This window comes from Martes martes, assembly GCF_963455335.1.
Source record: "Martes martes genome assembly, chromosome: 4".
Taxonomy (NCBI): Eukaryota; Metazoa; Chordata; class Mammalia; order Carnivora; family Mustelidae; genus Martes; species Martes martes.
This window is the reverse complement of record NC_137891.1, coordinates 87,943,095-87,956,294: the sequence shown is the minus strand read 5'-3', so window position 1 is coordinate 87,956,294 and position 13,200 is coordinate 87,943,095. Positions and strand designations below refer to the sequence as shown.

General features: G+C 45.5%; 3 protein-coding genes across 6 annotated transcripts; 1 reads left to right on the top strand and 2 right to left on the bottom strand.

Moving 5' to 3' along the window:
- Window positions 1–586: 586 nt before the first annotated feature.
- PEX11B (peroxisomal biogenesis factor 11 beta) lies at window positions 587–6,097 on the bottom strand. The gene is made up of 4 exons (XM_080800954.1): window positions 5,991–6,097; window positions 5,070–5,185; window positions 4,474–4,675; window positions 587–1,784 (listed from the first exon to the last, which is right to left on the bottom strand). Exons 1-4 carry the CDS (start codon window positions 6,044–6,046, stop codon window positions 1,379–1,381), a joined length of 780 nt encoding a protein of 259 aa, XP_080657080.1. The 5' UTR covers window positions 6,047–6,097; the 3' UTR covers window positions 587–1,378.
- Window positions 6,098–6,336: 239 nt separating this feature from the next.
- Window positions 6,337–11,938, top strand: LOC308341198 (gonadotropin-releasing hormone II receptor-like; the record flags this gene model as incomplete). 3 transcript variants are annotated; one of them, XM_080800951.1, is made up of 4 exons in its annotated part: window positions 6,337–6,716; window positions 7,009–7,229; window positions 9,930–10,140; window positions 11,460–11,938. In XM_080800951.1, the coding sequence occupies 4 exons, from the start codon at window positions 6,599–6,601 to the stop codon at window positions 11,561–11,563; spliced, it is 654 nt and encodes a 217-aa protein (XP_080657077.1). In that variant the 3' UTR covers window positions 11,564–11,938. The 3 variants fall into 3 exon arrangements, with proteins under 3 accessions (XP_080657077.1, XP_080657076.1, XP_080657075.1); XM_080800950.1 differs by lacking the exon at window positions 11,460–11,938 and adding an exon at window positions 10,658–11,363; XM_080800949.1 differs by lacking the exons at window positions 6,337–6,716; window positions 11,460–11,938 and adding an exon at window positions 10,658–11,363 and having other exon boundaries at window positions 6,723–7,229.
- Window positions 11,079–13,077, bottom strand: RBM8A (RNA binding motif protein 8A). Of its 2 annotated transcripts, none has more exons than XM_080800952.1 (6): window positions 12,961–13,077; window positions 12,623–12,682; window positions 12,421–12,498; window positions 12,101–12,237; window positions 11,653–11,789; window positions 11,079–11,559 (listed from the first exon to the last, which is right to left on the bottom strand). In XM_080800952.1, exons 1-6 carry the CDS (start codon window positions 13,025–13,027, stop codon window positions 11,514–11,516), a joined length of 525 nt encoding a protein of 174 aa, XP_080657078.1. In that variant the 5' UTR covers window positions 13,028–13,077; the 3' UTR covers window positions 11,079–11,513. The 2 variants fall into 2 exon arrangements, with proteins under 2 accessions (XP_080657078.1, XP_080657079.1); XM_080800953.1 differs by having other exon boundaries at window positions 12,421–12,495; window positions 12,961–13,066.
- Between the last annotated feature and the right edge of the window lie 123 nt (window positions 13,078–13,200).

Here is a 13,200-nt window from a genome sequence, read left to right as displayed (position 1 = left end):
TCTTCCTTTTTTTTTATCCTTTGTTGTCTGTTGCTGGGCAGTTAATGCTTTCCTCAGGTTTGGAATAGACAGTAAGCGTGGGAGACAGAGACTTTTTACTTCTTAACCTTATTTATCTCACCCTGGGATATGGAAAATGAAAGAGCTGGCGACAGTGATATCATTTCCCCTCCCATCCAGGGGAGTCCCAATATGTGAACACAGCCAGCCCACAAACCAAACCTTGCCAGTCACACTTCACTTAGTTCTGTCTGTGACTCAGACTCTGAGGCCTTGTGGCATTATAGCTTTTGGAGGGACTAGAAATTATGAACTGGTATGAGGTATGGGTTGTGGAACCAGTATAATTACTTTAATATTAGACCCCATATTCTTAACTAGGCTATAAACTTCTAAAGTTGGGACCATGGAGCTTCTTAGCTCTTTGTATCTCAACCTCTTCAGTATTATGCCCTGCATAGTGTAGGTGTTCAAAAAAAGTCTCTGGGTGATGATATTAGTGGCTAATCCCACGGAACACCCACACCACACTAACAGGAATTAGAGACCTCAGATGACCAGAACACACAGGACCAGACCAGACACTGATGAGCAAACTGATCTTTAATATGCTGACCTGGAAGGCTTGCTCTCCATTGTGGGCATGGCCACAGCTATTTACACAGAATCACTGTACAATATTTACAGCAAGATGCTAGACACAGCATCCTTCTGGATAGGTGAAGAAGGGGTGAGACGAGGCTAGGGAACAAAGCCCTGAAATAAAAGTGTAAGCAGAAATCTGCAGGTGTGAGTAGAGGGAAGGGCCAAGTCATGAGGGAGGCTGGTGAGGTAGACATGAAGGAGGAAGTATCAAACAGTCCCTGGTGCATGAGGGGAGAATCCACTGGGACATAAAGTCTCTAGAATTATGATTTGGTGGCATTTGAAGGGGTAAAATCTGCCACAAGCTGCCTTTGTGAGGAAAAAGAAGGCAGTTAGAACCTTACAGACCTTCTACCTCCCCTACCAAAAAAAGTAATTTTGCTGATCAAATTCCTGGGACAGCAAACTGAGAAGGTAGGAAAAAAAAATGCAGAGACAAAATCTTAAATAGATTTAAGAAACACAAAGTAAAAAGGGTCAACAGAGACACAGACATTGCAATGAAGGAGGAAAAAGCAAAAGCTCCAGAATATCTGAACATTAGAATCATCCCATTGACTTCACAAGTCACCTTTCTTCACCTCACCTTCCCCAAAGCTCCTCCCTCTACCCCCAATATCTTGGCATTTTAACTTTAATCAAGGAGTAGACTTAGAACGTGGCTGGTACACTGGCGATGATCTTAGACTCCATCTTACCGATTCAGATCCCCTCCTCATCCTGTACCAGAATATCAGGGCTTGAGTCGTAGCCAAGGGCAGATTAGAGTAAGAATAGACAGGATGGAGGACACAAGGCCACAAAGCCCCACAATCCCAGGGCCACAGCGCCAGAGGCCTAGTTTGTCCAGTGGAATGAAAAGATCACAGGCATTTCTGACCACATCCAGCAGAAGTGGGGGATGACCTCGAAGGACCCGAGCCAAGAGCAGGACTCGGAGCTGAAGCTTGAGAGCCAGCTGAGGCAAGCCTCCTCCTGGAGTTCCTGGACTCCCAGGTCCTGCAGTTTCAATTCCTCCTGGGACTCCTCCTCCAGAACCCTTCAGTCGCCGGCTACAAGCTGAAGACTCTTGCTCCATCAGTAGGCGAATCTCATAAGCATCACGGCTCAAATTCATGATGAGGGAAAACAGATAGTACCTGAGATAAACAGGCCAGAAGAGTCAGGGCACATATAACCACTTGGCATACCAAACAGAAGGCTTAAACATTCCCCCCCCCACAATACAAAGTAAGTACGGAGGAATTATGCATGAGAACACCAGCAGTAAGTGCTACTGTCTACTACCCCAGCTTTCTGTAACTAATCTGTGTTTACATGTACCTTAAGATCCTGGCTTAAAGTCAGAAGCATCATCAAACCTTCCAAGAAAACCCTTAAATTTCAGTCGTCCACTTGGCAACCCATTAGCCACATACACATTCAACCTGAACCATAATAATGCAAATGTTTTCAGAGAACAAGCTTCAGCTGTTTCAGAGACCCAGATACATTATGGATCTTTTAAATCCCATCCTTTTGTTGAAACAAACAAACAAAAACAAAAAGCGAGGCCCAGAATGTTAAGCAACTTGCTAAATGTGTTAGATTTATCAATTCCTTAAGAACAGTCTATGTTTGGGGCTCCTGGTTGGCTCAGTCAGTAAAGTTACTCTTCAACTTGGGGTTGTGAGTTTGAGCCCCATGTTGGGTGTAGAGATTACCTAAAAAACAAACAAACATGGACATCTGGATGGCTCAGTTGGTTAAACGTTTGCCCTTGGCTCAGGTCATGATCCCAGCATCCTGGGATGGAGTCCCCCCTCCCCACCCAGCCCCCATAACCTTGCTCAGCAGGGAGCCTGCTTCTCCTTCTCCCTCTACCTGCCACTCCTCCTGCTTGTGTGCTCTATGACAAATAAATAAGTAAATCTTAAACAAACAAACAAACAAACAAACAGGAACACCTGGGTGCTCAGTTAAGTGTCCAACTCTTGGTCTCAGCTTAGGTCTTGATCTAGGTTCAGGCCCTACATTGTGCTCTGCGCTGGGCATGGAGCCTTCTTAAAAAACAAGCAAACGGAAAACAAAAACAAAAACAAAAAGCAAACGAACCAATGAACAGTTTATGGTTTGTTTGTTTTTTTTAAGATTTATTTATTTTAGAGACAGAGCATGAGTGAGGAGGGGCAGTGGGAGAGGGAGAAAGAATCTGAAGCAGACTCTCACTGAGCACAGAGCCCAAGGTAGGGAGCGAAGGGGGCTCATGAGATCCTACAACCAACCGAACAACCATGAGATCATGACCTGACCAGAAGCCAAGAGTCCGATGCTCAAATGATTGAGCCACCCAGGCACTCCAACAGTCCATGTTTTTTTAAATCCACTCTGACAATAGTGGTCTGTACTCAATATAATTGTCCTACCTCCAAAACACATCCTGAATCCAATCACATCTCCCTCTCACATCCCACCAGCACAGTCTCAGCCACAAGCACCTTTTGCTCAAACTACCACTTTAGTCATGTAACTCGTCTCTCCATGGCCACTCTTGCCCCTGCCCCCAACAATCTAATTTCACATAGTAAATCACATCATTACCTCCCCTTCTTAAAACTCTCCATGGCTTCCTTCCTAACCCATTTTATTTTTATTTTATTTTATTTCATTTCATTTTATTTTTTTAAAGATTTTATTTATTTATTTGACAGATAGATCACAAGTAGGCAGAGAGGCAGGCAGAGAGAAGGGAAGCAGGCTCCCTGCTGAGCAGAGAGCCCGATGTGGGGCTCGATCCCAGGACCCTGGGATAGTGACCTAAGCTGAAGGCAGAGGCTTTAACCCACTGAGCCACCCAGGGCACCCCCCAGCCACTGCCATCCCATTTTAAATGAAATCTAAGGGCACCTGGGAGGCACCTTAGTCTAAGCCAACATCATGTCTTGACCATATTAGGGCATCTCCTCCTCTTCTGCCCTACTACAATCCATTTTCCACTGCAGCAAGAGAGATCTTCTTTAAACACAATTTGAATCATGTCACATCCCTGTTCAGAACCCATTGTACTTAGGATAAAATTTAAACAAAACTAAACCAAAAAATCCTACCATTGCCAGAGGTCTGGCATGAATGAACTGGTCCCCTTCACATCTCCAGTTCAAACTTATGTCCTTCACTCAGCACTCTCCATCATGCTGGCTTTCTTTCTATTTCTCTAATTCGACAAAATCTTTCTTGGTTTGAAGTCTTAGAACGGGATATCTTCTGTCTGAGAAGGTCTTCTCTGCTACTGTTTGCTTTGACCAACTTGTATTCACACCTCAAGTCTTAACTAAAACATTACTTCTCAAAGAGTTCTTCCCTAGCTTTTCAATTCAAATCAGCTCCCTTTGTTATATATCTCATAACACCCGTACATTTCCAAAAATAATTGGTTTGGTAGTTGTCTTAATATGACTCCCCCACTAGACTAGAAGCTTAGTGAGAACAGGAACCATATCTGACTCTCTGCTTTATTCTCTAGCCCATAGTAAGCACTTCCTAAATATTTTTAGAATGAAAGAACGAGCAGGCAGTGAGAGGCATAACCTGTGGTATAGATAGAAGCAGATTTAAAGCAATATAATAACTTATCTTGCCCAATCTTAATCATTCATCATGGAAGAGCATCTGTCTTCCATCTGCCTCCATTCACTATTCTCTGATAGTTTAAAATCTAAATGAAATTGGAAGCCAAGTGATTAAGATGTGTATATTCTGGGAAGACCCTGAAAGATCTTTTGCTCATAAAAGGCAAGTTATGCAGTATGGAAAATACAAAAGTTCTTGTAGGATAAAAGGGTATCAAACCTGAATGAACGCTGGGCCCACTTCTCCTGATCCACACGAGGGGCTAGTCCAGATTTTCCAGCCCACAGGACATTGTCACAGGCGAAGTACAAGGCTCGATTGAGGTGACTAACAGTGATGCAGAATCGCAGGACAACATCTGATAAGTGCACAGCTCGTTTGGCTGACTCAAGAGCATCCGCTGAGTTACCCAGGCGTAGAACTTGTGGAGTTAGCAAGGAGAAGCAAGGATTTGGAAGTAGAGACAGAGAGTGAGACACAGAGAAAGAGGAAGCAAGAAGGTAAAAGTCGAGAAGTGATAGAAACAATAATTACAATTTTTTTAAAAAAGAGAAACAGTTCAAAAAATGTTTTTCTTCAAATTTTAATTTGTGTTCCAGTTTAGTTTTCTCCAACTTGCCCCATTCCCTTCCATCCTTCATTAGTCTCTTACCCCTGCTCTCTTATCTCAGCCAAGAGGCATGCAGAGGATAAGTGCAGACCTAAATAAGGGGTAAGAACTGGCAAAGAAGGTCAAGAACAGGAAGGAAGGGCTAAGGGAGAAGCTGGGGACGGAGGAAATGTTGGAGTAATAAAACAAAAGCGTGGTTACTTACGCTTTCTTCCTAGGCTCAGGTGACCCTCCAGTTGTCGAATTTGCTTCTGTAACTCCGGACTGGCCCCATGTTTCTGTAGTGCATGGCCAAGAAGGGAGCAGGCATACTGGGCGGCCCTGGAGAAGAGGCCAGGCAAGGTAAGGTGGAGACATCCCTAATCTACCTCTCAAAAATGTCTTCCAAAAGGAAAGTACTGACTTCCCCCTTTCCCCGTTTGCGAACATTCCCTTTCCTCCTCTTTATGCCCATTTCTTACCGTTTCTCCTTCAGGCCAGGGGAAAGGAAAGGCCTAAGGATAAAAAGGAGCCTAGAAAAGGAGTTGAGGGCATTACTTGGAGTTGAGAAAATAAGAGATTTGACAATGATGAAGTCTGAAGTGGACTGTGAAAGCACCAGGGGGGTCGGCCCATCATGAGCACATCAGTGTGAGTATATACCTGACATATAAGGGAGTGGGGGACAGGTGGAGAGATTATTCTTCAGAGTAGGTGAACTAGGGGGTTTCGGCCCTCTAGCTGAATCGAAACCGGAAGACAAGGAGGAGGCAGAGGAGTTCCCGGATGACAACAGGGTGAGGGGACAAGGGACTTAGAGCCACTCAGCCCTGGGGGGCAGAGTCCGGCTATCCATCGCGGGGCGAATGCTCCTCACGCCACCACTGCCCAGTGAGTAAAGTATAGGTCTTATGTGGACATGGCCACCCTGAGCGGCCTCCCCGCTGGCCCACTCGTGCCTCAGTTTCCCCATCTTTTCGGTGAGCAAAAACGAATCATCTCCTCACGGCCCGCTCAAATCAGCGCCTGGCGGTCCGTCCGGGCCCCCGTAGCCCGAGCTGACCCTTTTTGACCCCCGTAGTATGAACGGACCTCGCCTCACGAGGATCCTCCTCTGTCCCCACCCCCATTCCTATTCGGGCCGCACCTACACAGCCGCTCCCGGGCCTGGCTCTGAGCACTGAAGCGAACCCAGGCGTCCATGACAGCGGCAGCCCCGGCTCCGCAGCCCCGCTCCCGCCCCACTTCCCGCCCCTAGTCACGCCTCCTGGACGATCAACGGTGTCTCGCGAAGGACAAACATCGCCAGAAAAGAAAGCGAAGGGGACCGGCCTCGGAATCTAGAACAAGAAGCGCGTGTCTCTGGACCAATACCGGCGTGTTTTTTGGTGTGTCTTCGTCAGAGCATACCCTTATCGGATGGCCACTATTTCCTAAGCACTCCTCCGGCGGTACATTCTTCTTTAAATATTCTGGACCGGGGCGGGGCTTGCAGTAGGGGCGGAGCGAGAAGGCACCGCAGTATCTCGCCTGCGAGGCTGGGATGGGGTTGTCCCCGGGGTGCTCCCAAACACCCCTAACACACACACAGACACACACGCACACATGCGCTGCGGCCGAACCCAGGGCTATAGGGGCTAAAGAAGTCTACGGAAGTAGAAGCCGGCACCAGATCCCTGTTTCCTGCGGGACCCTGGCAGTTGGGCAGGTGACCTCCAGGACACAGATGGAGAGTCTCCAGAGACAGAGGCTTTAATGGACGAAACTCTCAATAACCAGCTTCAGATCCTAATAAGGAGGAGGGCGAAGACTCAGTGGACGAAGCTCACCTCTTCATACTTAAACTTCATCATCCCACCCCTTTCCCTTCCAGGTCACCATGTCTGCAGGCAATGGCACCCCTCGGGGGTTAGCGGAGGAGGAGGTCTGGGCGGGATCGGGAGTAGAGGTAGAGGGCTCAGAGCTGCCCACCTTCTCAGTTGCAGCCAAGGTCCGAGTGGGAGTGACTATTGTGCTATTCATTTCTTCAGCTGGAGGGAACCTGGCTGTCCTGTGGTCAGTGACTCAGTCACAACCCAGCCAACTCCGTCCCTCCCCTGTACGACGACTCTTTGCCCACTTAGCGGCTGCTGACTTACTAGTCACTTTTGTGGTTATGCCCCTAGATGCCATCTGGAATATCACTGTTCAGTGGCTGGCCGGGGACATCGCATGTCGGACACTCATGTTCCTGAAACTAATGGCCATGTATGCTGCAGCTTTTCTGCCTGTGGTCATTGGACTTGACCGTCAGGCAGCCGTACTCCACCCGCTTGGACCCCGCCCAGCTGGAAGGAAACTTCTAGGGACGGCCTGGGGACTTAGTTTCCTGCTTGCCTTGCCCCAGGTGAGTGACTTGTTGGGACCCAAGGCTAGATGTGACAAGAATCTGGGTAAACAACATGAGCGCTTGGAGTCAAGCAGTGTGCTTGATCTCGGTCACCCACTAATCCTCAGAGGGGAGCCTCTGCTGTTTTGCAAATTAAGATCACTGCATGTTAATCTGTATCTCTATTAAGAGCCCTATCTATGCCTCTTCCTTTAGCTTTGTTTCCCTATGCTTGGCTTTCACCTCTTTGCATCCTCCCAGCTTTTTTAGCAGATTGTTGCAGAAAACTGTAGGGATGAAACATGTATGTGGGTCTATAAAGAAGACAGTAAAGTCAGGGGCTTTGGGTAAAACTCTGTGGTAGTCACTCATCTACTCAAAAAATAATGTACATCACCCATAGACACACTCTAATGCTCTATCAAGGACTGAGCAGTGAAGAGCTGCAGTCAGGAAACTCAGACTAGCACAGAAGGCATATTAGTATGCAATTATAATACAGTATGCAGTCAAGCATTATACTAAAGGTAACCATAGAAGCTAAAGAACAATGAGGATGTCTGACGCATTCTTGGACAGTCAGGGAAAACTTCTCAAAGACATTACAACTGATTTTTTATTTTATTAAAATAAGAGAGGCTTTAGACAAGTTAAAGCAGGAGGAATGCTGGGGAGGGTGGAAGGTAGAGGAATTCAAAGTGGTTGTAGCTAAAGTTGAGGGCTAGAAAATGGGTGAGTAATGAGCCTGGATGGGAAGGAAGAGCCAGGTTACAGATATTAATTAAGCTTGTACTTTTTCCTGAGGACAGTGGAGAGAGACTAAGGTAAAAGGTGGAGAGTGACATATCAGATTTGTATTTTTTACTCTAGCTTTATTGTGAAAACTGAAAAGAAAACAGAGCATCTGAACTCAGTACCAGTTAACACATCTTATGTATTGATAATGAACTAGAAATATAGAAAGAAAAAAAAAAGGAAATATGAAGCAATTCCTTTAAGACCAAAAATCAAAAACCACATCACCCTCTGGGGGAAGGAGTAGAGCAGCATCTTGGGAGACCAGGACTAGGATTTTCTACTTAGAAGGGGCTCTGGAATAATGCATTATAGAATCAGATTTAAAATTTGATCCCTAAATCCTCAAATATTAGAAATAGAACTACCAAAAGTTAGTCTGACTATAGTTCTAAGGCAAAAAATAATGCTTCCAACAATGTTGCAAGCAGGAACCTCTGCTACCCAAAGCTTTAAAAAGAAGCATTTCTGCCTCAGCGCAAAAGGTATTCAAGTTGTTTATATGAAGCAAATTTTAGATGTGGACTGGGAGGTAGAAGCCTGTTTCTGTTGCATTGTTTTACTTTGTTTTTTTCTGAGTCTAGGCTCTACTACTAACTAGCTGTATGACTTTGGCTAAATCACTTGAAACCTATTGGCCACAAGATATTGGATAGGAGTTTCATCCTTTGTTACATTCTGACAACTGTAATCTCCACTTGCTTCAATGGCAAACTGGTAACATTATGATACATGTGCAAAAGATGGTATTTTTGGTTCCAAATTAGCATCCTCTTGTATAAATTCTGCATTATCCATATGTCCTATTTAAAATATTAATCTTACCTTCCAGGACTAATATGTCAATAAAAAACCCTTTTCTTAAGTGTGGTGTTAGTGTGGTGAGGGAGTACTGGAAAAGTCAGAAATTATCTTTGAAGGCTTAAGTTTCTAAGTATCACAAGTAGTTGAAAGGAAGTTTTATATAATAGGTGGTAAACTGCATATAATAGGGGGAAGGAAAGGCAGAAGTAAGGCTACAGACCAAACTTTAAGTCCAGAAGTCTTGCTTATTTTTAAACCCCTTTTCACAGTCTGTCAGATATATCTAGGCACAGTGCAAAACAAAACCAACCAACCAAAAAACCTACAAATACATGGACTCAAGATGGGAAGGGGAAAAACCATTCCCCAGCTAGCTCAGAGTAAGCTGATCTTAACCCCAAGCCATTCAGTTGTCTGTGGCTGATACTATTCACCTTTCCTAAAAGTCCCTCATTGCTGAAATCACTTTCACAAATGCCTTATATCTGGGGATCCGAGACCACTAAGCTTGCCTTTTATCAAACTAATAGTGACTCAATCTGCCTTATCTGAACCAAGGTGTTAACCCTGAAGCTCTTAACTGAAAAATACTCTTTAGGATTCAAATAAAAAACTCAGCAATTTACCAAAAAGGGGGAGGGGCAGCCAACAGCATTTGGAAAATGTTAAATTTTATTACTTAACATTGTTTCACTGTTATAATTATTGTACGTAAGACTATCACTAAAGGTCACTTCACAGAGTGGCTGCAAAATGGCCTGAAATTTTAGCAGCACCCATTTTATACAAAATTTCTTTTTCCATAGAATTAGACACATCAAAAAAAAATCACTTCAGCTAAAAATGTTGGTGAGGTGGTAGAAATTTTACAAAGTGCAATGTTAGAACAGTACTTGCAAAGGCAAGATTCTTTAAGTCCCAGGATTTAACAAACTTTATGATTAGCTCCATAGCCTAAAGGGAAAATGGATTCTCAAGTTTTTAACCTTTTAAATATGACACTATAGATGAACTCAGCACTACTCAGCTCTGCAGAGAATTAAGGATGAACTGGGAAAGTATGACTAGTGAGAAGGATGAAGGGGGACCACTTCTAATAGTCCTCAAACTCCACTCCAGCTGTTCCTGTTCCACACTGTCCGCCGAGCTGGCCCAGTCCCCTTCACTCAGTGTGTCACCAAAGGCAGCTTCAAGGCTCGATGGCAAGAAATCACCTATAACCTCTTCACCTTCTTCTGCCTCTTTCCGCTGCCACTGACTGCCATGACCATCTGCTATAGCCGCATTGTCCTCCGTGTGTCTAGTCCCCGGACAAAGAAGGGGAACCATGGTGAGACTCCAATCCCCGGGCCCTAACCCATACCCTAAGAACTATTGCCTCTAGCCTCATGTACTGATCTGATAGTTTTCTATCAAACTAGAAGAGACATCGTAACCATCCCTCTAGCATCTGATGCTGCAAGTATTTTCTAAATGCCTTCAATTCTAACCAGCCTCTAGCCACCCTCCATTGTTGAGTTAGCTGGGCAAGGATTAAGGAGAAAGGTGACCAGTATTCTCCTTTAGTCTTAGATACCATCAAGTCTCCGGGTAGTCTCAGTAGCTTCATAACACCACACCCCAATCAAAACCTTTCCTCCAGCATGTCTGTCATAATCCTGGGGGAGATGGCGGAAGCATTTAGTCCCAATCTGGGAAGGGAAGAGGATGTCTAACATTACCTGCTATTTGCTACATTCTCTTCCTTGTATCAGGAGAACTCCAGCTTACCATCCCTGCCTGTTCATCCTACACTCAATTCAGAAGCTGAATGGTTCTGAATTTGAGTATGTTTTCTAAATTCCCAGCCCCTGCCGGTGAATTTGCCCTCCGTCGCTCCTTAGACAATCGCTCCCGTGTTCATTTGCGGGCCTTGCGACTGGCCCTACTTGTCTTGGTGACTTTCGTCCTCTGCTGGACACCTTATTACTTGCTGGGCCTGTGGTACTGGTTCTCTCCCACCATGCTAACTGAAGTCCCCCCAAGCCTCAGCCACATCCTTTTCCTTTTTGGCCTCCTCAATGCTCCTCTGGATCCTCTCCTCTATGGGGCCTTTACCCTTGGCTGCCGAAGAAGGCACGAAGAAGTGAGTACAGACTCTTCCAGGGAAAAAGGTTCTGAGATTCAAGCCCTTAGACAGCTGCAAGTACAAACAAATATGGCAGCAGGAAGGACAGGAGAAACAAAAGAGACATTCCTATAACATCCATCTGCACGGTACAGAGTATATAGGAACAAAATAATTATGCTTTAATATCACAAGGACACGTCACTTCCACCCCTGCTCTCTTAGCTTCCAAGAAAAAGAAGTACTGAGCAGTGTCTCTACTTTGATCCTAGCTAAGACTTGAGACTATATTTAATGTAGAAATTCACACAGAATTGAGGCCCTAGAAGCATCTTCACAGTGACCTATACTGCCTTACTGTAAATAGTGCTTCAGAACTTGCAATGTTAGAAGAGGAAAGTAATTTTAAGTGTACAAAACAAAAATGGGACATTTATTTGTAACTCAAAAAAAAAAAAAAACCCCAAAAAAACCACTAAGGAAGTAGGCTGAGAGATTAAATATAAACATGGTGAGTTCCACCCCAGCCCTATTTCTCCAAGGCTGCATGGTCAAACAGAATCTCTGGAGAGAACATCTGGACAACAGAGGACCTGTCAGCGCCGCCTCCGGTCTGGACTCCTGCTGCGTCTTCGGCCACCTCTAGGGAAAAGGAAGGGCCCATCAGAGAACATAATACAACGATTCTGTTTTGCTCATGATCCCTTCACCAAGATTCTGCCCTCTCCACTTTACCTCCTCTTGCCCTTAGGTGGACCCCGAACAAAACACCAGTCCACACTGATCGGCTGTCCCATCAAATCCTGGCCATTGAGTCCCTCCATAGCAGCCTGGGCCTCCTTGTATGTTTCATACTCAACTAGAGTATACCCCTGGGACAAGAGAAAAGACAGAGATCAAAACCCTCATATTCCACCAAACACCACCTAAGTATCTTCCTCAAATCTAAACTCATACCCAAATACAAAAATCTGTACCTTTTAAACAACAAATATACCTCATATATCCTTATTGTATTTACAAAATGTCTGCTTCCGTCTCTTTGCTATGTCTGATGAAATCAATTTTCAATCTCAATTTATTTCAACACTGCTCTTGGCCAATCACAGCAAACATGGGAGAATTATCAATGCTGTCTAAAGGTTATGGGGGAAGAGAAGCAATAGGGTATCGCTTAGGATACCTTCAGGTATCCTGTACGCCTGTCCAAGTTGAGGTGGATGTTTTTTATTTCCCCATACTCTGCAAATTTGTCATGGATGTCTTCTTCAGTGGCTTCCTCATGGACTCCAGTGACAAAGAGAATCCAGCCTTCAACAGCTGTTGGAGGAGGGAGGGAGGTTTGAGCACAAGAGAAAAACTTCAAGCAAAATCACAAGAGTGGAATAAGTGGGGATTCCTGAGATTGGTTAAGGTATATCCGACCCCATTCCTACTGGATTTTATTCCATTGGTCCATAATTCACTACAAACACAGATCCCTACAGGCTCCATTTTACTTACAGCGTTGTGGTCCAGGTTCATCACCATCCTGCTCCACGCTGTCATAATCCTCACGCATCCGCGCTCGAGACCCTTCTTCTATAGGGAATATACAAGAGATCACCAGAAATCCATTCTCCCACTGTTCCCCATGAGTCTGAACGGGGACTCCAAAACTCGTAGCTGTCGCCATTCTAGACCCATTTTCCCCACAAACACTCACCGGAGCCAAAGCCGCGGCCCTTCCGTTTCTTCGCCTTTTCTTTTAGTTTGTGGATGCTCTCTGGAGCCCCAGAAGTAAAAGAATGAGTAACAAAAATAACGGGTATTTGTAATAATAGTCTCTTTAGAGACACATCTGAAAGCAGCCCCACACCACCTTCAGTCCCATTCCCTTCCCGGTCCCGCCCCCATTCCTCCCGAAGGGGGCGCACTCTCTAATCCAACTGAAACCCGGTTCCCCGACTCCCATCCTCCCTACCGGGAAAGGGAATTATTTTCCTATTAACTCCCTTCTCTCGCACCTTCCCCGCTTCCCGCAGCCGCCTCCACTGTCCTCACCGTCCCCATCCTCATCCATGGCGAAATCCTCGCCCCCAGCCTCATGAAGATCCAGCACATCCGCCATCTTGCCTGCCTTCTTACTCTCGCCCGTGCCGCTCAGGCACTAGGCACCTCGGGAAACTGTCGCGGAGGGGAAAGGTCGCTGGTTAAGTTGCCCAATCAAAAGCTAATTCTGAGTCCCGGCCCCGGCGCGGTGAAAATACGCAAATGAAGGCGGGCCTAGTTCGGGAAGACGCC

What these genes read in the sequence shown, in the direction of transcription:
- PEX11B (XM_080800954.1), bottom strand. Translation starts at nt 6,046, where the DNA reads ATGGACGCCTGGGTTCGCTTCAGTGCTCAGAGCCAGGCCCGGGAGCGG. An exon ending in GCCCGGGAGCGGCTGTGTAG is followed by an intron (nt 5,186 to 5,990) that starts GTGCGGCCCGAA and finishes CCTCTTCTCCAG; the next exon opens with GGCCGCCCAGTATGCCTGCT. An exon ending in TGGGCCCAGCGTTCATTCAG is followed by an intron (nt 1,785 to 4,473) that starts GTTTGATACCCT and finishes TGTTTATCTCAG; the next exon opens with GTACTATCTGTTTTCCCTCA.
- RBM8A (XM_080800952.1), bottom strand. Translation starts at nt 13,027, where the DNA reads ATGGCGGATGTGCTGGATCTTCATGAGGCTGGGGGCGAGGATTTCGCC. An exon ending in CATGGATGAGGATGGGGACG is followed by an intron (nt 12,683 to 12,960) that starts GTGAGGACAGTG and finishes CTGGGGCTCCAG; the next exon opens with AGAGCATCCACAAACTAAAA. An exon ending in GGGCCGCGGCTTTGGCTCCG is followed by an intron (nt 12,499 to 12,622) that starts GTGAGTGTTTGT and finishes TATTCCCTATAG; the next exon opens with AAGAAGGGTCTCGAGCGCGG.